We start from the raw sequence: 26,280 nt of genomic DNA on the forward strand, positions 1-26,280 counted from the left end.
GGGTATTGAGGAGGGCACGTTCTGCATGGAGCACTGGGTGTTGTGCATGAACAATGAATCATGGAACACTTCATCTAGAACTAATGATGTAATGTATGGGGATTAACATAAGAATAAAAAAAAATTTGTTCTATTCAATATTTGGTGTGATGTTTCAATCAGAGGATCGTGTATTTTTTTCAGGACTTGATTATATCTTTTACCTCTCTGAAGTTCTCTTCTATTATGTCCTTTTGTAACTCCCTCCTCCATACCTATTAAGTTTTCTTTATACTTTCTATGTGCTTACCTTTTTTGCAGTATACACTGAAAAATTTTCTCTGCACAGTTCTCTAGCTTATTAAATCACTCTTCAGCTGTGTTTATATCACCCATTTTTTTTAATTTGGGGAATTTATTGTTAATTTCTAGGAACTATCATTAAAGTTTTATGGATAGATGCAGTATACTTTCATGATTCAGAGGATATTTATAGTTATTCTGAAGTCATGTTTTGGTGGCTTTCTTCCTACTACATCTCTTTTCTCAGGTATACATTTTTTCCACTTAATGAACATGGTGCCTCAAAGTGATAGACTTCCCTAAATATTTTGTGATACTTTAATGGGGGCTCATTTTTGTATTTTAATCTTCCCATTAACTTGTGATTACTTTATCTATTGGCTTTTGTCTTCTTGCAGGGAATAGTCCAATCATGTAACCAAGCAAGGTATCTTAGAAGCTCAGGCTGAGATTAAGATTCTTATGCAAGTAATGTTTTGAGGGAGTTCTCAGTAGAAACCTCTGAATGAAGGAAGCTAGATAGACTATGGGGAAAATCAGTGGTTCCCAAACTTTGCTATACATTAAAATCACCTGGGGAGCTTTTAAAAAATCCCAACAATCAGAAGAGTAATGTCAGCAAGATGGCAGAATAGGAAGCCCCAGCTCTCCTTCTTGCACAACACTGACTTAAATACATAAGAACCAGATTACCTTTGTGAGAACTCCAGAAACCACTTGAGAGGTTATAGCATCCCATCCAAGTACAAGGCCAAGAAGAGACACATTGGAGCAGTTAGAATATTTCATTGCATTTACCCACCGTACCTCACCCCCTCCCTGCCCAGCAAGGGGCAACCAGGAGAACACTCCCAACTCCTGTCTTCTCCATCAGGAGGGAAAGAAAAAAGCTGGAGTATGTGTCCTACATTTTGGCTTTTTGACCCAAGGGACTGGTTTCTGTCTCACCTGACTCAGAATATTGGCAGAAAAAAAGAGTGGCACACTTTGGATACCTGAGAACAAAAGATCTCAAATAAATATTTGCACACCCATGTTTATTGGAACATTATTTGCAATAGCCAAGAAGTGGAAGCAGGCCACATTGACAGATGAATGGATGAAGAAAATGTGGTATATACATAGAATATTATTCACCTGTAAAAAAAAAAAGAAAGAAAGAAATCCTGTCACATTCTACAACATAGATGGACCTGGAGGACATTATACTGGGATAAATAAGCCAGAACAAATACTGTATGATTCCATTGATATATCTAAAGTAGTCAAAACCATAGTAATAGAAAGTAGAATGATGGTTGTCAGGGTCTCGGGTGAGGGAGAAAGGGGAGTTGTTTGATGGATATAGAGTTTTAGTTTTGTAAGACAAAAAAAGTTCTAGAGATCTGTTAATACAACAATCGGAATATAGTTAATACTACTGAACTGTGCACTTAAAAATGATTAAGAGGGTAAATTGTTTATTATGTATTCCTTGCCACAATTTAAAAAAATTGTTTAAAATCCTAGTACTCAGGTCAAATTCCATCTTAGATCAGTATGTCTTAGAATGGGAGACAAACATCAGTATTTTGAAATGTCCCCAAGTACAAGGTGTCAGCCTCTAAGATCACTCCCAGTGATCCCTGCTTTCTGATATTTATACCTTTGTGTAATACCCTCTTCTTGAATATGGGCTGGACTTACTGACTTGCTTCTAATGAACAAAATACAGTAGAAATGATAGAATGTCATGAGACATTCTATGTCATGAGAAGACCATGGCTTCTATCTTGTGTGTTCTCTCTTGCATTTTCTTTGATTACTTGTCTTGAGGGAATCCAGCTGCCATATTATGAGTGGCCCTGTTGAGAAACCTCCAGGGCAAAATATTGAAAGTCTGCCAACAGCCATGTGAGTAAAGCAGATCTTCTACCACCTTGTGAGAAACCTTGATTCAGAGGCACACAGCTAAGCCATACCCAGATTCCTGACCCACAAAAATTTTATGATAATAAGTGTTTGTTGTTTTAAGATGCTAAAATTGGGAGTAATTTGTTAAGCAGCTACCGATAAATAGTATACCAGGTGATTCCAATGTGCCATAAAGTTCAGAAACAATCGAACTAGGCAAATAAGTATTTTCAGCGAATTCTAGGCTCTTCTTGAGTCTACAGGGAAATCTTGAGAAAAAACTATATCAGAGAGATTGTACAGCCAGAGAGGCAAAGGTGCTAAACTATCAGACCCTCTCTATCAGTCAGTAATTCACAGGGGCTGTCTGGAAGAAGGAGGAGTAGGAAAACCTCCTTAGCTTCCCCAAGTAAGCCCTTCTCAGCAGGGTAAGACTGCTAGAAAGCTGCAGGTGTCAGGGGTTAGCAGCCAACAAGCAGCATCTGGGGGATGTGTGCGCTCGCCTGGTAAACGGGTTCTGGTGGGGCACCAAGATCATCTCTACACAAGGTATATACTTCAGCCTTTATAAAGTGAACGTGGAAGAGATGAGGTAAGGTACTGAATGGTATATACCAACAAAAGAGATTCTGAGCAGGAGTGTCCTCATTCCTCACGGGTGTCATCATCCACCCCAGGAATTTTCTCAGTTGCCTTTGTAACTTAGGTGCCCGCACTCATTGTTCCTTCTTTGGGGCAGACATCCGTTCCTTACTGACTTGTTCAAGAGTTAGAAATGGGGTGGAGAGTACATCTGTCTGGCCATTCTTACAGTGGTACTCCAAAGAGTCACCCATTGGATTTCCTCAGATTTCCCCTGCTCCCAGCATCTGCCATTTCTGGGCTTGGAGCATTTTTAGAAGTATACCATATCTTTTGTAGCAATGTTTACTCACACACACTTGGCTTATGATTTCCTTCTTCAATCTTAAACTCTTATCTTCCTGGGATATACTTGGTTTCTTATCCATTAAGGATTCTCCTTTTTTTTTTTTTTTCTAGTTAGGTTATGGGTTTTCGTATTATTTTTATATCTTCATCTCAAAGGATTTAGGAATGAAGGGAGAAGCAATTTGTGCCCAAACCAACATCTTGAATGAAATCTCTATAAACTTTCAGCCAGCAGAAAAAATGTGTGAAAAATTTTACCCATTAAATGATATTGACTCAGCATTTTTACTTTTGAAGTTATTGTAAATCTGAAAAGGTTAATGTATTTGTTGTAAAATTTAATATAAAACACTACTTTGTTAAAAGGATGTTTTAAAATTGGTTTTCAAAGTCTTTCTAATAGTTTTGTACTAGGTGCTGTCTCTCCTGCTGTGGTTGTCCCTTCCATGCTCCTTTTGCAAGAAAATGGATATGGCATTAATAAAGGCATCCCAACCTTACTGATAGCTGCTAGCAGTTTGGATGACATCATAGCAATCACTGGATTCAATACATGCTTGAGCATAGTCTTCTCCTCAGGTAAACAAAATACAACAACTGCCATCTCATTGCAGCTTTTTCCGGTTCTTTAAACAAGGTTTCTGGCTTTGCTTCTTTATTAACATTTATTTATTTTGACATGTAAAATCTTTTTATTCTTCATAGAAAGCTCATTCTAGAGCAGGGAAGAAGTTTCAATGGATTGAGAAACCACTAACACACATGATTTTATTTTCATAACCATATATTGTAATTAATCTGATAACCCATATTATTATCATTTTTCTGTTTATGTTGGTTTGGAATTTTATCACAGTTTTCAATAGAAAATTTTAAGCAGCAATATTATTAAGTACTGCTATTTAATATATATTTCTAAAATGTGCCTTTTTGGCCATGATTATAAATAACTGGTTGTTCTGTTACTAAGACAACCTAAATATATGGAGTATGAACAACTGTGTGCCTTTTTGGTAGCGGTGGGACAAGATCTGCAGCAATTCTGAATCCCAAGGTAATATTTGGGCTTAAATGTCCAAGAAATTGTGAAAGTAAATCTTTCCACGTGTTGTAATGCTTTAATTATCTGCAATGTTTGAAATTCCATCTTCTGTATTATTGAAGCACCAAAATATTTAAGTTGAAAAGTAATATGTATAGTTTCTCTTAAAATCATAAGACATAAATAAGAAGGAAAAAAAGGAAAATATAAAAAGAAACTCTGCAACATACCCTCAGGAATAATAACTGACTCTTGATATAAATCCAGACTTTCTCTTTCTCCCTCTGTCTCTCTCCCGCATTCTCTCTGACTTCCCTCCCAATATTCTTATAAAATTATAAGAATCGGCCATACTTTCTTGTAACCTGAGTTGTTTTGTACTTAACTGTATATCACCAACATGTTTCTTTTCAGTAAATGTATTTCCATGACATTTTTAATGGTTGTATAGTTTTCTGTTGGCTGTATCATACTTATGTAACCTGTTGAAAACTGAAGTTGACTCCAATATTCACTATTAAAATAATGCTTGGTTGAACACCTTAGAGCCAAATAGTTGTACCTAATCTTAATATTTTCATAGTCTCAAAGTGAAATTGTTGAGATAAAAGTATAAAAGTTATAAGCTTTTTGAGATATATTACCACAATGTCATGTCTTACCAGGGTGTAAAAGCTTGCCACTTTCTCTTCACCTTCTTCAAAACTTGGTATTATTAGTCTTTTATATCTTTGTTAATTTGATAGGTGAAAGGTGAGGCCTCTTAAGATGAAGTACTTTGAATACTAGTGATATTTTAAAATGTTCATGTTTAATGACCATTGGCATCCTGTTTTATAAATTGCTTTTCTTGAAATCCTTTGCTTTTATCTTATATGTGTGTTCATCTTTTGTTCTTTTGTCAAGATTCTGCATAAAGTTAGGAATGATAACCTTTTGTTTTATGTCCATTTATAATTTTTCTTTTAACTTTATCTTTTTTTACAATTCAGATTTTTCAAATTTTTTATTGTCAAATCTGACAATCTTTTCCTTCATGACTAGTATCAGTAATTCTTTTAAAAAATATTTTTTGTGTTCCTCTTCCATTGTGCCAACAATTGTGCCAAACACTGAGGATAAACAGTGAACGACAATACTAGCTTTTATTGAGTAATTGCTTGGTACTTGCTCCAAGTTCCATAGCTATTTCCACTCATTTAATAGTCACACATCAGTACTATACTCATTTTACAGAATAGGAAACCAAGGAACAGAGATTAAGTAAGTTGCTCAAAGTCACAGATCCAAAAAGTAGGGAAGCCAAGATGCAATCTGGCAATCTGACCCCAGACCCACACTTTTAAGTGCTATTCTGTACTATTAACACAGCAGAGAAGACCATGAGGCTCATGTTCTCAAGGAATTTGTATTAAACAAATAATTACAAAATGTGATGAATAGTACATAGTATAAGGTACTATGGAACATGCTATAGGAGATCAAACCTAATTTGTGGAAGACAGAAAAAGTAAAAAAAAAAAAACAAAAGCAGCTACATGCTTAGAAAATCCTCTTGACTCATGACTATGTAAATGGTCACTTAAAATGTTAAGGACTTTTGGGGTGTCCGGGTGGCTTAGTCGGTTAAGTGTCTGCCTTCAGCTCAAGTCATGATCCCAGAGTCCTGGGATTGAGGCCCTCTCCCCGCCGCTCAGCCGGGAGTCTGCTTCTCCCTCTGCCCTTCCCCCTCTCCTGCTCTCTCTCTCTCTCTCTCAAATAAATAAAATATTTTTTTAAAAATGTTAAGGACTTTCAAGGTTTTATTTTTTACATTAGATCTTCAATACATCTACATTTTGGAATATGGTAGATACGGAGACCTAACCCTATCTTCTGGGTCAGTTGGCCTTTTTGTCATTATATAATATCCTTCTTTATCTCTTGTGACTTATTTGTATTTGACTTAAATTCTATTTTGTCTGATATAAGTATGACCACCCTGCTGTCTTTTGGTTATCATTTGCATGGAATATCTTTTTCTATCCCTATATTTATAAAAATGTAAAGTGATCATTTCAATCACATATAAAAATTCTAATCCTTTACATCTCGCCCTCTTCCCTTTGTTATCCATGTCACAAATTATATCTTTTTATGTTGTATATCTACTAATACAGTCTTTTTAAAAAGATTTTATTTATTTATTTGTCAGAGAGAGAGAGAGCACAAAGCAGGGGGAGCGGCAGGCAGAGGGAGAGGGAGAAGCAGACTCCCCGCTGAGCCGGGAGCCCAATGTGGGACTCGATCCCAGGATCCTGGGATCATGACCTGAGCCGAAGGCAGATGTTTATGACTGAGTCACCCAGGCGTCCCCATTAATACGTCTTATAGTTATTTTTATGTCTTTAACTTAAATTCTATAACAGAATTGAAAGTGATTTACTCACCACCATTACAGTATTACAGGATTCTGAATTCATCTATGTATTTACCTTCACCAAAGATTTATATTTTTGTGCTTTTGTGTTGCTAACATCCTTTTACTTCTACTTGAAGGATTCCCTTTAACACTTCTTGTAAGGCAGGTGCAGTAGTAATGAACTCCTTCAGCTTTTGTTTATCTGGGTAAATCTTAATTTTTCCTTCATTATGAAAGATAATCTTATAGAATAGTATTCTTCATTGGCAGTTTTTTGCCTTTCAACACTTTGAATATACCATCACACCCCCTTCTGGTCTGTAAGGTTTCTGCTCTGAAATCCTCTGATAATTTTATAGGAGCTTTCTTGTACATGATGAATCATTTTTCTCTTGCTGCAACTTCTTAATTGGTTTGTGGAGTCCCATTAAGGCTTTTGGACTGTATATTGTTGTTAAGTTAATGCCTCTTTGAGGGATCAAGGTTCTGGGGCTTCCCATTCTACCATCTTGCTGTTGTCATCCTGCATTTCTGTTATTTTTTCATGGAAAAACATTTCTAAAATATATATATATTTACACATCTCATTGAGCTAAAATACCCATAGCGTAACAACTTTTTTTTGTGACGTAGATCTTTTTTTAAAAATTTTTACTCTAAACTACAGATATGGGCACATAAAATATGTTGGAAACTCAATTGACTGCTGACTCAAATATTCCTAGTGTTGATCTTGGAGTAAATCTTTTTTTTTCTGTTGTTAAATTTTTCTTTTTATGTTTAAGTCATTTCTTTCTTTGTATAACAGTATATCAGAGAAGAAACATCACCGACATGTGAGGTGCCAGAGGTGCTCCTTTGTCCAAACTCTGTCCATTCTTCCACCTCACCTGGTCTTTTAGGTTGTGTTTATAAGGGAACACACAGTGGCTTATTACTTCCTTGTTTTCTGGCTATATTTTCAATGAACTTTTCTGAATTGTGTGTATTTATTAAATTATTTGGGAGTACATACTTAATTTATCAAATAGATCATTATGTTTTCAAGTATATGAATATCAAAGGCCCATTTTTGCATATTTGTTCTAGAAGATATGTGCTTTTCTCTATGAACCACCTAGATTTGATCTTCTGATATGTTAGGTATGTGAAAATATTACTCTATGAGATGTTTCCCTTATTGTGTGCCCTTACAGGTGGTATACTTAATAATGTCCTTGCGTCTTTTCGGGACGTACTTATTGGCGCACTGGCAGGAGCTGTTTTGGGAATTTTTGTTCAATATTTTCCAAGTGGAGATCAGGTAAATAAAAAATTACTATTTTTTAGAAGTGTAGTATTAGACATTTCTTTCAAAAATTTGAACTTCTGGAAGATCCATGAACTATTAAATGTAATATTTAATTCTCTTTCCCCAAAATAGCCCCTAGTGCTACTCTCTGCTTAAAATGGAGCACAGTTGTGATTGATACAGGCCAGTGGCCTTGACTGAAGTCTCTGCTTCCTGATTCGGCAAATAAGAGTATCAGAAAAGTGTACTTAACCCAGAGTACCTTCTCCATTCCACCCCAGCCCTTTATTCATTAAATTTCCTATTGACCACTGACAATTTTCCCTAATCTTTTTTCCCTCAAATTTTCCCTTGAAACATTTTTGGGGAAATAGATTGCCATTTATCTCTGAATATTTTCTGACTTCAATTTACTCCCACTGCCTTTGACTAAGGCAACACTATTAAACTCAACCCTTTCCTTCCCTAAAGGATATGCCATTATTCTTGAATTTCTGTGACTTGCATCTTAATTTCTCTGTAACAGCTGTCTCAGCTAAAGAGATAGTCAAAACTTTAACTTTTAAGAATTCATTGGATATGGGGTTCCTGGGTAGCTCAGTCATTGAGTGTCTGCCTTCGGCTTGGGTCATGATCCCAGGGTCCTGGGATCGAGCCCTACATTGGGCTCCCTGCTCAGCGGGAAGCCTGCTTCTCCCTCTCCCACTCCCCCTGCTTGTGTTCCTGCTCTCGCTGTCTCTGTCTCTATCAAATAAATAAATAAAATCTTTAAAAAAAACCTCATTAGATATGTTATAGGAATTACAGTTTATATGGGTCTCTTTCCTTCCTTCTTCACTTATAGCTAAAGTACTATAGCCATTTTACTGACATTAGTATCAGAGATGTGGCAGAAGATAAAACTTAATAATTGCAAAATTTTTCACTTGGTACCAAGTTTGCTAAAATTTTTGGTGAGGAAGTAAGTAAAAATTTTAGACACTATTTAATATAACATATAGAGACATGATACCAAAGGGTCAATAATAAGTGTTAGAAGATATAAATATTGTATTATATATTAAATGTAAATTAATTTCCAAATATCTATCTAATTCTAGACAAAACTGCCACTGAAGAGAGCTTTCCTTATTTTGAGTATGTGTGTTACTGCTGTCTTGGGAAGCCATCATATTGGTTTACATGCAGCTGGAGGATTATGCACATTAGCATTAACTTTTGTTGCAGGGATAAATTGGTCCACAGAAAAGGTGAATATTGTTAATACATAATTTTTGTAAGATAAAATAACTATTTTTTTTACATCTATAATAGACATTTAGGAAATCTCTTTGTTCTAGTTGGAAGATGTTCCAGAAATTTGTGTCTTCAAGGATGTATATAAATCAATCAAGGAAATAAAATATTTAGGAAAAGGACCTGGAAATACACTAAAATGCAATCAGAATTGAGCTAACACATCAGGCTGCTTTCTTTTTCCAAAGTTTTATGCAATATGATTATAGAACTTTTATTGATTTATTTTATTCATTAAAATTTGAGTTGTACAGTTAATCCATGAAAAATGCTCATAAAAGATTAGAACAATACAGAAGGCCCACATATAGAACAAAATGTAAAAGACTCCTTTTCCTCTACCACTCCCAATATCAGACCCCCCCTTCCCAGAACCAGTCATCTCCTTTAATCAGTTCTCCATTTGTAGACATTTAGGTTCTTTCCATTTTTGTTATTATAGTGCTGCTATGAGCAATCCTGTTCATGTGTCTTTTTACAAATGTACAAGTGCTTCTGTAAAATAGATTCCTAGAAATGTAATTGCTGAATTTAGAAATGGAATGTTTCTATTTTGAGGGATACTGCAAAATTATCCCTTCAAAGATTTTAAACAATCTGATAGGTAAGAAATGATACAACATTATTATTCTTTGTTTACATTTCTCTGATTAGTAGTGCAATAAATTTCTCTTCAAATATTCTTTTTTAACTACCTATTCATATTCTTTGCCCATTTTTTAATTGATTGATTTGCTTTTTTGTTCCCAATTTATAGTTTCTCAATATGTTAGTGCTACTAATCCTTTGTTATGTATATATTGCATATAATTTTTGTTTATTTTCAACTTTGTTTATGATGTCTTTTATATTGCAGTAAAACTACCTATAGTCAAAGCTGACCATTATTCTTTTTTTGTTTTGGATTCTGTATGTTGTTTAAGAAGGATATCTTCACCCAAGATTATAAGATTGTAATCATGTCTTCTATAGTATCATCTAATACTTTGGTAGTTTCTGTTTGTTTTATTTTTGCATTTAGTTCTTTAATTCATCTGGAATTTATTTTTGTAAATGCTGTGAGATAAGGATATGTGTGTGTGTTCATAAACATGTATATATAAGTTCATTGCTGGAATCTATTTAATCCTACCTATTTAGTCCTGGGCCAATACCACTCTATTTTAAATTACTGTAGTTTTATGTCTCAAAACCTAATGTGGAAGATTCCCTCTCATTGTACTTATTTTTAAAGTATTTCTTGACTATCCCTGCACAAATTCTTTCTTAGATAAATTTTAAAATCAGCTTGAGAATTTCCCAATCCAAAAATTATGTTAGTGTTTTGTTTAGTATTCCAATAAAATCATAATTGTAAAAGAAATTAAATGGTCAATAATAAATTATAATTAAATAAAATGAAAACTACTAAAATTCTTTTTTATATATGATAAAAGAAATCAAACAGTAAAGAATATATTTTAAAAATTAAAAGTAACAGGGGCACCTGGGTGTCTCAGTCGGTTAAGTGTCTGCCTTCAGCTCAGGTCATGATCTCAGGGTCCTGGGATGGAGCCTGGGTCAGGCTCCCTGCTCAGCAGGGAGGGGGGGTCTCTTCTCTCTCTCCCTCTGTACCCACCACTGCCCCTACCAGCTCATGCTCTCTCTCTCTCTCAAATGAATAAATAAAATCTTTATTAAAAAAATTTAAAGTAACAAATAGGATGTGTCACCATGAAGAAAGAGTAATATTGTTTTTTCTTTGTTTTTTCCTTTTTTAAACCTTACTTTTATAAATCAGAAAACCCAGTCATAAGGGAAATAGTTACAAACATAGTTTATACCCCAAAGGATATCACAGTTTTATGTGACTTCTTTAAAAAAAGATAAGCCCAGACTGAAACTAAAATCTCTTCATCCAAATTCCTTGAGAAGAGCCAGAGTACTGTTATATCAATAGGGGACTTTGTTGTAACCACTTAATTGGGGAAGTAGCCCTGGGAGAGGTCCTTTCTCAAAAAGGAAAGCCAGGCAAGCAACCAAGTTAGAAATCTATATATGTTTTTGGTTTGGTTTCAAGGAAAAAATAACACTGAAGTTTTCAACATGGGCCCTTTGGAAGCAGGCCTGACAGATTACTGACAATTTTTGCCTGTAGCTTAGGACATATCTAGATTCACTTTCATGGGATTGGATTCCAAGATAATTGTCAGTGGAGGTCTTCTCAACTCCCTTTTAAGAGCTGAAATGGTGGCATAATATTGAGTATGTGCTCATGAGGCATGATGTAGTTCTAGTTCTGTCTCTGTTCAATTACCTTATTTAAAAAAGCTAGAATTCTTACTGAACCATTAAAACATGTCTGAAACTACAAAGACCTTATTTGTTCCATGACAAAATTATGAAATAATATTGTTATTGAGGGGCACCTGAGTGGCTCAGTCGTTAAGTGTTTGCCTTCGGCTCAGGTCATGATCCCAGGGTCCTGGAATCAAGCCCCACACTGGGCTCCCTGCTCAGTGGAAAGCCTGCTTCTCCCTCTCCCACTCCCCCTGCTTGCGTTCCTTCTCTTGCTGTGTCTCTCTCTGTCAAATAAATAAAATCTTTAAAAATAATAATATTTTTATTGAATACCTTTGTAGAATTTTTTTTCTGGTTTCAAGGAGCATTTATTTCTATTTTACTTTTTTTTTTAAGTTTTTAATTTAATTCCAGTTAGTTAACATGCAATTGTTATATTTGTTTCAGGTGTACAATAAAGTGTTCCAACACTTCCATACACTATCCAGTTATCATCACAGCAAGTGCACTCCCTAATCCCCTTCACTTATTTCACCCTTCCCCCCACCTACTTCCCCTCTTGTAACCATCAGTTTGTTCTCCATAATTAAGAACCTATTTCTTGGTTTCTCTCTCTCTGTTTTTTCCTCTTTGCTCATTTGTTTCTTAAATTCCACATATGAGTGAAATCATATGGTATTTGTCCTTCTTTGATTTATTTCACTTAGCATTATACTCTCTGACCCTATCTATGTTGTTGCAAATCACAAGATTTCATTCTTTTTATGGTTGAATAATATTCCATTGTGTGCATATGTGTGTGTGTGTGTGTGTGTGTGTGTATACACATACATGTTCTTCATCCATTCATCAATCAATGGACACTTGGGCTGCTTCCATGTTTTGGCTATTGTAAATAATTCTGCTATAAGATTTGATGATTTTTTTAACCAAATTCTACTTAAGTGTTTGAGTAAAAGAACCTACTCAATTTTTTTTTTCTGTTCTATCAGAACCTACTCAATTTTTAAGCTTTAACATTTCTTCTACAAATAAAATATCTTAAGTTCATTAAAGGTTGAGAGACTTTAATTTTTAAAGTGCAATTATTTTTAAGTGTCACAACAACTAAACACAATAACTAAAAATATATTATTCTTTTCTACAGGTTAAAGTCCAAAGAATTATTAAAACTACATGGTATATTTTTCAACCCCTTCTTTTTGGCTTGGTTGGATCAGAAGTATCTGTTGCATCTCTTCAATCAAATGCTATTGGTAAAGGGCGCCTGGGTTGCTCAGTCGTTAAGCGGCTGCCCTCGGCTCAGGTCATGATCCCAGGGTCCTGGGATCGAGTCCCACATCGGGCTCCCTGCTCAGCGGGAAGCCTGCTTCTCCCCCTCCCACTCCCCCTGCTTGTGTTCCTGCTCTCGCTGTCTCTCTCTCTGTCAAATAAATAAATAAAATCTTTAAAAAAAAAATGCTATTGGTAAGAATAATTACAGGCACAAAAAATATAAGATTTGAAAATATTTAAGAAAACTATGAATATTTTTTATTTTATTTACAATATGTCTTGAATGCTGTAAGAACCTTCTTCAGAAACTCATGTTGATACAGTTAATAACATACATTTGCTCTTCTGTTACCCTGTATGCCCTTTGTTACCAAAGACAGCTCTGAATACCTTCCCTGAGTGATCTGAGGAAAATGCGGATTGGAATTCTTTTCTGACAGAAAATATTACATGCCATCAGCACCTTTTGAATACTTTCATTTATAGTGAAAGTTCAAAGTCTATTAGCTCAGAATTAAATAAGTGTAATCTATCTTATCTTTCATGGTACCTCCACCATCAGATAATCTCTTGTACTTTTTCTAGGTATAAAGAACCACTTCTTCCCAAATATTTTGTTGTTTATGTTTGTTTTTATCTGTTGTAGGCATTTGTGTTGCTACTATGAGTCTGGCACTATTGGTTCGAATTTCTTTTACATTTCTATTGATGTGTTTTGCTGGCTTTAGTTTTAAGGAGAAAATATTTATTGCTTTATCATGGATGCCCAAAGCTACAGTCCAGGTAAGAACATATTAAGTCATTTTAATAATTTTTAATGTTGATGATTTTTTAAAATTCCAAATAAATGTTACTTTAATTACAAAATGTAGGCTATTAGCCTCACTTTTAAAATACTTGATCATAACTACTCATTGAAAACAATGTAATCTTTTAAAATCTCAGTTTTAAAAGCAATTCTTCTGAAGTTAAAAAGTGTACTTTTAATGACAAATACTTCCTAAACTTCTGAAACTTTTTTTTCTGTTGTCCCAAAATATAAAATAAGAATATATCTGGACACTGGAATGTTTACATTTTGCTGAATATTATAGGGATAAATGTAATGATTTTATAGTAGAGACACATTAATTCTTTTAAAAATATATCTTTCCTACCCTTGCCACCCACTCCAACATACATGAATGCATGTGTATTATTTTTAATTATGCATTTAATTTATATGATTTTAATTAATGACTAAATCTCCTCACCAGACTATCTGGGAAAGACAGGAACAGTGTCTGCTTTCTTTCATTATTTTTCCCCTAGTACTTAATACAGTGCCTGGCACGCAGGAAGTACACAGTTAGTAAGCATTGCATTTCTACAAGAATGAATGATGAATGAATGAATGAATGAATGAATGGGGAGACCTTGTGGTTTTGCCCTCTGATTCAACGATATTCTGCTCCTACAAAGAGGTATTACTACTTATTGTTAGACTTTTTAACCTGGCAGCATAATGTCTTGATTTCCAGAGATTCTTTTTTCCATTGTTATTCCAAAACAGAAGTTTGTGAGTTCTTGTGCAACAAAATTCTCTCATGTGTCAGGATTAAAAAAGCAGGTCCATGGGACCAGCCTGGGTGTTTTGCCTATAACATTAGGCAAGTTACTTCGTAATCTCTCATGTCCACTTTGTAGATTCCAAACCTCTTGTCAGTTTTACTGGACACACTGCCTCCCAAGTAGGAAGAATAAGGAGAAGATAAGCAACAAAATCCTAGAGAACCATTAGAAACCTTAGTATTTTGTCTTTTCTTATTACAGCCAAGAACCTTATAGTCTATGGTAAAGGTAAATAAGCAAAACCCTGCTTCAGCTAGAACTCCTGAAGTTCTGAGAGTAATGCGAGCACTCAAAAAAGATATTTAAACAGGAGAAAGCTGAGATGATAAAAATACGAAATCGGCCCCAAAATGCGTGCACAATGATTTGTCACTATTTCACTTTTCATCCAGATATATTTGCTAGGGAGAACATAGAATTGATGAGTAATTCATGAAAATTCCTCAGCACTTTAAGTCTTGTCTCTTTTCTGATGGCTTACTACTAGGTTTTGTTTGTTTTAACAGGGCCATTAACTTTATCATGTATTAACTATTTAATATTTTTCTTTATGTCTCATCTTTTTACCCCCTACATGCAGGCTGTATTAGGTCCTCTGGCTCTAGAAACAGCAAGAAGCAGCGCACCCCACTTGGAACCATATTCAAAAGATGTGATGACAGTAGCATTTTTAGCCATCTTGATTACAGCTCCAAATGGAGCTCTAATTATTGGCATACTGGGACCCAAAGTACTTACACGCCATGATCCAAACAAAGTCGATGTAGAATTGACAAAATTAGAACTTCATTAAAAAGTTTATTTGCCATCACCTGCCTGCTTCTTTTAATAAATTATCTTACATGAGAGAAAAATTAAAACACACAAATACATGGAGATTGTACATAGAACCAAGGATTTAATAAATATGTGATTTCATTACAGAGCTTTCCTATGATTTTTTATTCCAAAGTTAATTTAATAAAATAGTATTTATGTATTTTAAGAACAAAGTAAATCTGTAAGTACTCTAGGAAAGTTTAAATAATCCATCAGGCTGAATCTGCTGTCATATTACAAACTCGGTGTAATAAAAAATTAAATGAACCCAATGACAGAAAGGTAAGATAGTCTAAGCCTCCAGACAGGAGAAGTAGAACCCACCATCAGTTTAGTAATTCAGTTAAAAAGATCACCAGAAAGGAAAAAAATGCCAGGAATAAGTGGGTCAACAAAATGGATTTCAAATTCTGTTTTTAGTGACTATCTGAATGAATGGTATGTTAAATAAAAGAACCAAAATTAGACTTATTTACTTCTGCAGTACCCTTAAAATGACAAGTTTAATAGCTTTTAAATGAAACATTATGTATAGTATTTATTTGTAGATATAAAATTAAATCACAAATGGAAATAAACCATGATTTTTCAATGAGTATAAAATAAAGAATTAAAGTCAGCCTGCAGAAATGAAAGATGAATAGACTTGTCCATGTGAGCTTTTCTTTTCCTTAGTAATACAGAATCTCCTTTCAATTCTGACTGATGAAATCTGCTATGCTTATATAGAACCAATCACAAGCAAAATGCAGTTTCCGTTTATGTCAAGATTATTTTAGGAGCTCCTGGGTGGCTCAGTCCTTAAGCGTCTGCCTTCGGCTCAGGTCATGATCCCAGGGGCCTGGGATCGAGTCGCACATCAGGTTCCCTGCTCGGCGTGAAGCCTTCTTCTCCCTCTCCCACTCCCCCTGCTTGTGTTCCCTCTCGCTGTGTCTCTCTCTGTCAAATAAATAAATAAAATCTTTTTTAAAAAAAAGATTATTTTTAAAGTTGGAAGGGTCATGTAAAAGCTTCTCAAATAGCCTTAGTGGATGGCTTCTTAGAAATCATTCAGACTTCTTTGGCAAAAGCCAAATGCAGGAACTAAACATTACTTGGTTTCTCTCTTCCCTCTTCTATGTAAGTAAAATACTAAAATAGCACAGAATGTGAACTTTACACATAAATTTGCAAAGTGAAACAACTATAAGGCAACCAAAACTATATATATACATATATATATGTATATTCCTGTTAAGACTGGGACCTTCCACAAAATAGAACAGTAAAACTGTCAAAAGTTCATACACACCTGGATAACTCTGGAGGAGATAAAATAGCTGCCGTTCTGGTAGCATTTTCTTCTACATTTTTACAACTCAGCATAGATCTTATGCCTCATTTTCAACTATTTTAATTCTAGTACTAAAATTCTAAAAATTTAAAGTTCTAAAACACTCCAGTGTTTTGACTAATGTTTAAATCATGAAGGTAAATCATTTTTACTAAGTAAATGAAAATATATTTACATTCACAAGATAGTATTTTACATTTACAAGAGAATTAGATTTTAAAATAGAAAGTTGATCTTAATAAAAGATAAAGGTACAACAAATCATTTTCAGAATGAGGAACTATGTTTTTTTAATTAAGGGGGAAATTGTCATTTTTTTGTGATTTATAGATTGTTTCTTAAGTATTAAATTTAATATTTATATGTTCATAAGACCAAAACACTCTACTTTTTAAAAGTAGTGTTGCAGGCATTCGAGTAATTTGAATTTTAAATTTTCGATATAAAAACTTTTATAAAAATTACCTTCATTAGGAGCACGTGCACCCCAATGTTCATAGCAGCAATGTCCACAATAGTCAAACTGTGGAAGGAGCCGAGATGCCCTTCAACAGATGAATGGATAAAGAAGATGTGGTCCATATATACAATGGAATATTACTCAGCCATCAGAAAGGATGAATACCCACCATTTGCATCGACATGGATGGAACTGGAGGGGATTATGCTAAGTGAAGTAAGTCAAGTAGAGAAAGACAATTATCATATGTGGAACATAATAGTGCAGAGGACCACAGGGGAAGGGAGGGAAAACTGCATGGGAAGAAATCAGAGAGGGAGACAAACCATGAGAGACTCTGGAAACTGGGGGTTACAGAGGGGAAGAAGGTCAGGGGATGGGGTAACCAGGTGATGGGTATTAAAGAGGGCACTTGCTGTGATAAGCACTGGGTGTTCTATGCAACTAATGAATCGTTGAACACTACATCAAGAACTAATGATGTTCTATATGCTGGCTAATTGAACATAATAAAAAAAATTACCTTCATTAATGTCATTTTAAAATTACAACCAGTTAACCATGTGTACAATATTCAAGTGTTCATAGTATTTAAACAAGTAAATACAAGAACACTGTTCCTTATAAATTTATCAAGTATGTCTTTGTTTACTCATTAATATTTTGTCACTAAGGAATTTTTATTAAAGCAAGAATTTTATAATTCAAATTACGTTTCCTTGCTCAGTATTCAATTCTGTTATTTAAAACAAATGACATTCTGAGCTATTCCACAGTAAAGAATTATAAAATTAAAAAAATGCTTTAAATTTTTGTACTTTGCTGAAAACTGTTTTTCCCAGGATTTATAAAACAATAGTTTTTATAGGCTTGTCTCTTTTCTGATGGCCTTGTGTGTGTGTGTGTGTGTGTTTAAATTAGGAAGTAGTCTAGGCCTAGCATTTGCTCAGTACACAAGGTTCAAAGTTTCTTTTCCTCTTTTGCATCTATTTTATATTTAGCAATTTTCCCCCATAATATGTAAGCTTTTTGGCGTTTAGATATTTTTCTTTGGTGAAGCATGTGTTTCTATTCATGGTCCCTGATCAATTTTAAGCAGTTGGAACTCCAAGGACATTGTTAATCACTTCCTGGGAAGCCTTTTTAGTTTGGTGGGCTCGTAGTACACCAATGCTTCAGCAACCTTAGATCAGAGAGACTGGAGATTCAAGCCTATGGAGAGGTTCTGGATTCTCCAACAACACATTGGCAATTTTTACCAGCAACAGTAGGGTGCATGGCTTGACTAAAAGGAAGCATTCCCCCAAATTTGTTTTATATTTGAGGAGGAGCAGATGCCAACATGGAAGTAGTTACAGGCTCCTGACCTTGTACATTCACAGCAGGCTGCTGCATGGTAACCTGTGGCTTCACATTAAGACGTTGTTGAGGATTGCAAACTCCTACAGCATATTTATACTGTGGAAGAACACTGACGGCAGGAATAGCTACCACAGCAGCTGCTGCAGTGGTGGACCCACTGTGTTGTGTTAGCAACACACTGTTGACATGACTCGTGAAACCTATAAAGAAACTGGACTCACTATTCAATGGTAGTCTAGGAGCAGCTGGGCAGATAGTACCAGGCATAGTTGGAATGGGACCCTGAACAGCCCAGCAAGGACTTGGTCTTAGTTGCGCCATTTGGTGAGGAGGATAGTATGCAGCGTGGTTCTGAGTCTACAGGATAGCTGCCGGGAAGTAACCTGAAGGACGTGTATCCAGGTACTGTAGTCGTTCCCAGCTGGTGATTACGTTGAATACTAGCTGTTATATCATCACCAGAGCCAGAAGTCCCCTGTATTCCGTCAACTTATGATTTTTTTAAATATGCAGTGTGTTTCAGCCCAGCACAATTGATTTTTTGATTCTCAAATTGTCCCGAATATGGTCCTTGGGTATCCTTCACAATTGATTCTGTACTCTTTAGACATGATGCCATAGTGTTTGAATGCTTTCTTCCTTTCAGTCATAACAAGCTGTCCCAGATTCAAATGCATTTTTCCTACTCCAGACCTGGAATCAGCTAGTCTCCAAAAGACTGGTATCTTTCCATGAAAATGGGTATGTTAAAACCAAAATCTGAAGGTTAGGAATGCTCACTATGGCTGGAGAATCATTGCATCTAGATCTTGTCAGTAAACATTGCTAAAAAATACAAGTTTTAGAAACCATAAAATACATGTTATAAAATAAAAAGTGTTGTTTTTACTATTACTATTACTGGTGATTTTAGAATATAATTCATAGCACAGATTATATGTAGTCAAAATCCCTTCAGTGCTGATTAATGAGGAGAAAAAGTAAATGTTATATAAAACCATGCAATTATAGGACATAAATTCTATAAGATAACTAAATATTTTTTTAAAAGTTTCCTAAGTTATCATAGTTTTTAATCACTTAAAAATAAAACTATGGGGCACCTGGGTGGCTCAGTTGTTAAGTGTCTGCCTTCGGCTCAGGTCATGATCTCAGGGTCCTGGGATTAAGCCCCACATCGGGCTCTCTGCTCAGCAGAGAGCCTGCTTCTCTCTCTCCCACTCCCCCTGCTTGTGTTCCCTCTCTCGCTGTGTCTCTCTCTGTTAAATAAATAAAATCTTTAAAAAAATAAAATAAAATAAAAATAAAAATAAAACTGAAAAACATGACATCGAGTTGCTATTTCTAATTCAAATGTAACATCATAGGGCTTTTACCTTTATCTTTTTTCTCTTACACTGAATATCTTGGTTCCTGATATTATTAATGTGGTATTAGCTTTATTTTATAATATTCAAAAATTTCAAAATAGCAATACCAATATTATTACTTATAATTACTGAATTAAATTTAAGATATTTTGCAGTTCTTTTTGTCCTTAGACTTATCTCACCAAAGATGTCCACTAAAAGTACTAAATTCTAAAGCCCCTTGAAATTATATATATAATTACATATATAGTTATACTATATAATATATATACTTTGATGTACAGATTTATTTATTTCTATTTGCTTTCAGTTCTAAGAATTGCTTTTAAACAAGATATATGCATAATTTTGGATATGTAAAACATTTATATAGTTTAAAAGTTTTATATATTTTCAAACTTTGGGATTTTTCTAATCTGATAAATGAGAGATAGCTTTGTAGTGATATTTTAAATTTCTTTGACTATGAGTGAGTGGGCATCTTTTTCATTGGTTTAAAGGTCATTTGCCTTTCTTTTTCTGTAAACTTTCTGTTCATGTCCTTTGTGATTTTTGGTATTTCTCTTTTCTATTTTAAAAAGCTCTTTACATGGAAGAGAATAGTCAATTGTCTGTGATGTAAATTACAAATATTTTCTTCAGTTTTTCTTTTGTCTTTTGATTTTGCTAGTTGTGCTTCTTTTGTTAAGCAAAAGAGTTTTCTGTTCATATAGTTGAATATATGAATCTTTTCCTTTATGCTACTAGATATTGATTCATGGTTAGAAAGGAATTCACTCATTTTTCCCTTAGCACTTGTATAGTTTCATTTCTCACTGTTACTTCTCTAATGCATTTAGAATTTATTCTGTTATGTGATCTGAGGTATGGATTCAACGTTATCTTTTGCCAAATGATTATCCAGTTATCTGATCCTGGATCAGTTTGGTAGAGATGCCGAAACAAAGTACCACAAACTGGGTGGTTTAAAACAACAAAAATTTATTTTCTCATAGTTCTGGAAACTAGAAAGTCCAAAATCAAGGTGTCAGCAGAGCCATGTCCCCTCCAAAGCCTCCATGGGAAGATAGATACTTCCTTGCCTCTTCCAAGCATTCTCTGGCTTGTAGATTATCACTCCAGTCTCTGCCTCTGTCTTTACATGCCTTTCTCCTGGTGTGTCTCTGCATCATCCTCCCTTTGTGCATATCAGTTTCTGTGTCCAAATTTCCCTTTCTTAGGTTGTTAGTCATATTGGATTAGGAGCTCAGCCTACTCCAGTATAGCTTCACCCTAACTTAACTAATTACATCTGCAATGATGCTATTTCCAAATAATTCTGACTTATTGAGGATTAGGACTTCAACATATCTTTTGGGGGAACACAATTCAACCTGTAATAAGTAGTAGTTATTAAAATATCCTTTTCCCTCTGTGATTCAAGATGTCTTCTGTATTGCATATTAAATTTCCATATATACTTGAGTCTATTTCTGGAGTTTTATTTTATTCCACTGATTTATCTATTCACCTACTAATACCAGAATATTTTTCTTAAATGTTTATTTGAAAGAGAGAGAGAGAGAGTGGGAGGAGGAGCTGAGGGTGAGGGAGAGAATCTCAAGCAGACTCCCCACTAAGCGTGAAGCTCAACAATTCGGGGTTCAATCCCTCTACCCTGAGATCATGACCTGAGCTGAAATCAAGAGTTGGATGCCTGACTGGGCCATCCATGTGTTACAGAATATTTTAGTTTTAGTAGCTTTATGTTATCTTTTAATATCTGGTAGAGCTAACTACCCTCAATGCTCCTTTTCCCCTAGGACTTTCCTTGTTTATTTATTTTAAGATGAACTGTTTAAATACAGAACATAATTCTTGTATATTACTCTGCCTGCATCTTGAGAACAGTATAGCAACGTGTGGTAAAGTATCCAATCCAACATTCACTGCACAAGGAGAGACACAGAAGGAAAATATGGATCAGGGAACATCAATACTTTTCATAAAAGAATTGAATAGACTGTGTTTAAGTGACTTTCTTTGTTTAAGGGAAGGAATGACTACTGTATTTAATATCCTTGCTACTACATTAATTTATATTGTACATTATACTCCCATGGTGAGAGTATTCTTAATGTCCTATTATTTTTAATAAAAACAATTATTTTTGTTGTGCTTGTTCATAGGAGTTATTGTCTGTTGGAATGTACACATAAGAATTACTTCATGGTGGGGCACCTGGATGGGTCAGTCAGTTAAGCGTCTGCCTTCAGCTCAGATCATGATCCCAGGTTCCTGGGATCAAGTCCCACATCGGGCTCCCTGCTCAGTGGGGAGCCTGCTTCTCCCTCTCCCTCTGCCCCTCCCCCCTGCTTGTGTGCTCAGTCTCTCTCTCTCCCTCTCTCTCAAATAAATAAATAAATGAAATCTTAAAAAAAAAAAGAATTACTTCATGGTATAGGAATCTCTAGGTTTTAGATAACCATTTGTATCATTGTATTAAAGAATAATCTTCTATTAGTAAGCTAGTTACAGGTTTAAAGCATTGTTCCCCCATGCTGTTTGTTTGTATGTTGGGCAGAGGACTTTAGAATTACAGAATACAGGAGCAGGAAGACACTTGGTGATCATTTAATCTAACCTGCCTCATCTACATGAGAAAACTGAAACCCAGATATATTATTACTGGCCAGTGTCCCATCTGGGCCTCAAATCCACCTCTCTCAGCTAGCTCTCTGAATATCAGGGGTCACATTGACCACATCATCATTATTTCCTCTGCTCTTACCAACAGTCTTCCAACAGTTCCATTCTGTATCAGTTCATCTCAAGTTTTTTTATTTTCTGGGGTGCCTGAGTGGCTCAGTTGGTTAGGCATCTGCCTTCAGCTCAGGTCATGATCCCAAAGTCCTGGGATCGAGCCCCACGCCAGGCTCCCTGCTCAGCAGGGAGTCTGCTTCTCCCTCTCTCTTGCCCCTCCCCCATAACTCTTGCTCTCTCTCAAATAAATAAATAAAATCTTTTTTTAAAAATTTTCTTTTTTCTTTCACTGACAACATATTACTTAAAATATTACTGGCGGGTGGGAGGATGGGTTAGCCTGGTGGTGGGTATTGAGGAGGGCACATTCTGCATGGAGCACTGGGTGTTATGCACAAACAATGAATCATGGAACACTTCATCTAAAACTAATGATGTAATGTATGCGGATTAACATAAGAATAAAAAAAAATATTACTGGCAATAGTTCACATCAATTTCAATGAAGTAGTTTTGGATATGTACTGCCTCCAGGGAGGTAGTGTAATTTGGGCTACACAGTTCCTTTTGTCTGAAGGCAATTCTTAAGGAGGGTCTTGGCTGTGATCCCTCAACAGACAACACTCAAAGCACTCAGGGGAATGAGTGCCTCGGTCCTGAAAGAAGGACATTGGCTACACATCACCACCCCTTGTGCCATTTGGATCTTTGGATCTATTGTTCCATATAATTTCACTCCCATCTAGGAAAAGCTCCTCCAGGATTCTTTTCTTTTGCTGGGGAAATTTATGAAAGGAACATTAATGGAATGAACTATAGCCCCTTACCTCTGCAGCTGGTCTTGCACCCTCAATTGATTATCTCCCTCCTCTACTATCCACATACTATCTGTTCTACATTTCTTTTACCCTCAGCTCACACTTCTGCTGGTCTCTGTCACTTATCTGGCAGGGTGATCCAGATCATCATCCCTGAGTGGTCTTAGCCCAGGTCATTATTCCTCCTCTACTGAACAAAGAATGTCATGCTCAGCCATGGTACTGCACTTGTCTACTTCAATTGTGCCATCAAAACTGAACAAAAGATTACCTAAAGCTCCCCCAGTGGATCACTTGGAATGTGCCAACCATATTCCTCTCTCCTTCCATTTTGTAACAGGATTGAGAGAGATAAGAAGCAAAAATTTCCCAAGCGGGTCATTGTGAATGATGGTAAATGTACCACTCTCTCTTCTACCCTTGATCCTCTGTCTGCTGGAGACATGGGACCATATAATGGTCATTGATCTAGAGTGTATGCTAGCGTGCCATACGTGTAGCTTCAAAGGGCGTCTAAAGCTTTTTCTATCACTCCATCCGTTTGGCAGGTTCTGGCTGTAATGATTTTATGATTTTTGCTGGATCACTCATTCACACTGTCATGTGTCCACTGCTGCAACTACTGTGCTATAAAGTGTCTTCCTTGGGCCAATGCAATGATGACCAGGATTCCATGTTTGTGGGTCCAACATTCTGTTAGCCCTTGGATAGTGGTACTGTTTGAGGCCATATGAGCAGGAAAGCAAGCCCATACTCGGAATAAGTCTCAGTTCCAGTCAAGATAATTGCTCTCTTTCCTAAATGGGAGGGATTCAATATATTCAACTTGCCACCATGTGACTAAATGGTCTTCTTGAAGGATAGTGCCATATTGAGGCCTCAGGGTTGTTCTCTGTTACTGGCAGGTTGGACATTCAGCAGCAGCAGTAGCTACATCAGCCTTGGTCAGAAGGAACTTCTGCTGTTTGGGCTTCTTTATCGCTTCCATCGCTGCCACAACATTTATGCACAATTGTGCCAGTACTTAGGTGGCCAATGGAAGAAGCTGGCGGACATCAATTGACTGAATCATTTTGTTGCCTTGGTTGCTGGTAGATACCCTCTGTAAGAGTTAATATGTGATACAAAGATCTTCATATCTTATCTATTTCCATAGCTTCATCCATATGCCTCTTTCCCAGATTTCTTTGTCTTCAATTTTCCAAGTTTTTTCCTTCCAACCCCTGACCTATCAACCAAGCCATCTGGCTATGAATATATGAGTACATTCTTACTCTGGGCCACCTCTCTATACATGCAAAATGAATAACAAGGTACACAGTCCAAAGTTCTGACTACTGGGAGGATGTTATTTTTTGATACCTTACCAGAGCTGAAGTAGGCAGCCATATAATTTTGGCTTGCATCCACATCTTGAGCTGAACTTTCAATAAACCAAGTTTAACAAACTTTTTCCTCCCTAAGCAATATGGGAATACCTATACAACCATAGTTGCAAGCTGAGGGAGAGAAACTAGTGAAATAGTTTTTGATGACGTGAGGACCTGGGCCACCTGCTCATACTGTTTACTTGTGCCCTGTAGTACTTCTCTTGCCTGATCCTTGATGTGCTACTTCCATCGTATGATGGTTTGCTATGGGGCCAAGTTGTCCTTATGAACTCGGTAGTCTAACAAAACCAAGCTCATTATGAGAAGTTCTAGTCACATGGTCACTCAATACCCATTGCCAGGTGAATCCAGTATTATTAAGATGTATAATTATACTATACAATATGATGTATAATTATGAGCAGCTGGCATGGCCTTGCTAGAGAACCCCATAAGACTATGTTGTGATTCCTCCTATTGCAGTTTGCCGTACACTCCACATGGTGTCTTTCCCACTGTATGTATCTTTAATGTCTGGATTGAGTCTGCTGGATTGTATGGCCCAAGTGGTAGGGCTGCTTGTACTGTGGCTTGGACCTGCTGCAGAGCCCTTTCCTACTCTAAGCTCCTGTCAAAGCTGGCAGCCTTCTGTGTCTCTCCACAAATGTGTAAGAGCAGTACTCCTAAGTTTGGACTATGCTACTGCCAGAACCCAAAGAGACCTATGAGACACTGTGCTTCCTTCTTCACGGTGGGAATACAAGATGCAATAGTTTGTCCTTTATTTAAAACCTACCGCAGACCACTGGACCCTTAAAATTTCTATTGATATGGTAGGTCCCTTCATCTTCAAAGGGTTTTCTTTTACTCTCAGGGTTGCGTGTGTCCCAGATGTCCAACATACTTGCCATTTCTTATTCACCCAGTCTGATTTAACTGATCCATATAATGAACAGAATGTCCAGACAGTCCAGGTCTCTTTGGACTGTATTATGACAGAGCGTAGAAAAGCTAACATAGAATTTGGACAAGACTGTAAATGTGTGTTGTTGTCCTTCTCATGAATGTGAATTGCTTCTGGTAAATGTCCCTTAAAGTACTGCTTCAGGTATATAGCACACCTATTGGTCTATAATCTTTTCCTCTTCATCCAATTTTAAATATGTTCTAATTTTAGTATAATTACTTCCTAGGTCCATAAATTATTTGGGATTTTGTTTTTAATTTCTAAAATTTATGTATCTCTTTTGGATCACCTATTTATTTATTTATTTATTTATTTTTAAATTTATGAGAGAGAGAGGAGGAGCAGAGGGAGAAGGAGAAGCAGGCTCCCTGTTGAGCAAGAAGCCCGATGCAGGACTCGATCCCAGGACCCTGGGATCATGGCCTGAGCCAAAGGCAGATGCTTAATTGATGGAGCCACCCAGGCACCCCTGGAAAACCGTTTTGTTATTGATTTCTAATACTAGTGCTTTGTTGTCTATACATGAATTTTAAAATGTGATAACTTGACCATAGAGTTGAGGGTCCATATCTGGGCTCTCTGTTCTGTTCCATTGGTCTATATGTCTGTTTTTGTGCCACTACCATGCTGTCTTGGTGATCACAGCTTTGTAATACAGCTTGAAATCGGGCAACGTGACGCCTCCAGCTTTGTTTTTCTTTTTCAACATTTCCTTGGCGATTCGGGGTCTTTTCTGAT

General features: G+C 36.0%; 1 protein-coding gene across 27 annotated transcripts in view; it reads left to right on the top strand.

The window, feature by feature from the left end:
* SLC9B1 (solute carrier family 9 member B1) overlaps nt 1–26,280 on the top strand; it is a 121,919-nt gene that overhangs the window by 56,374 nt on the left and 39,265 nt on the right. For 22 of the 27 annotated variants that reach the window (XM_081812058.1, XM_031027324.2, XM_081812056.1 and 19 more), the window contains 6 exons: nt 3,509–3,684; nt 7,745–7,851; nt 8,940–9,089; nt 12,563–12,671; nt 13,337–13,473; nt 14,882–16,085. In XM_081812058.1, the coding sequence (XP_081668184.1) occupies nt 3,509–3,684; nt 7,745–7,851; nt 8,940–9,089; nt 12,563–12,671; nt 13,337–13,473; nt 14,882–15,094 (892 nt within the window). In that variant the 3' untranslated portion in view covers nt 15,095–16,085. The other 5 variants (XR_014142923.1, XM_081812070.1, XM_081812060.1 and 2 more) reach the window with 5 other exon arrangements.

This window comes from Leptonychotes weddellii, chromosome 2 (assembly GCF_054177405.1).
Source record: "Leptonychotes weddellii isolate Sample4059 chromosome 2, ASM5417740v2, whole genome shotgun sequence".
NCBI classification, from domain to species: Eukaryota; Metazoa; Chordata; class Mammalia; order Carnivora; family Phocidae; genus Leptonychotes; species Leptonychotes weddellii.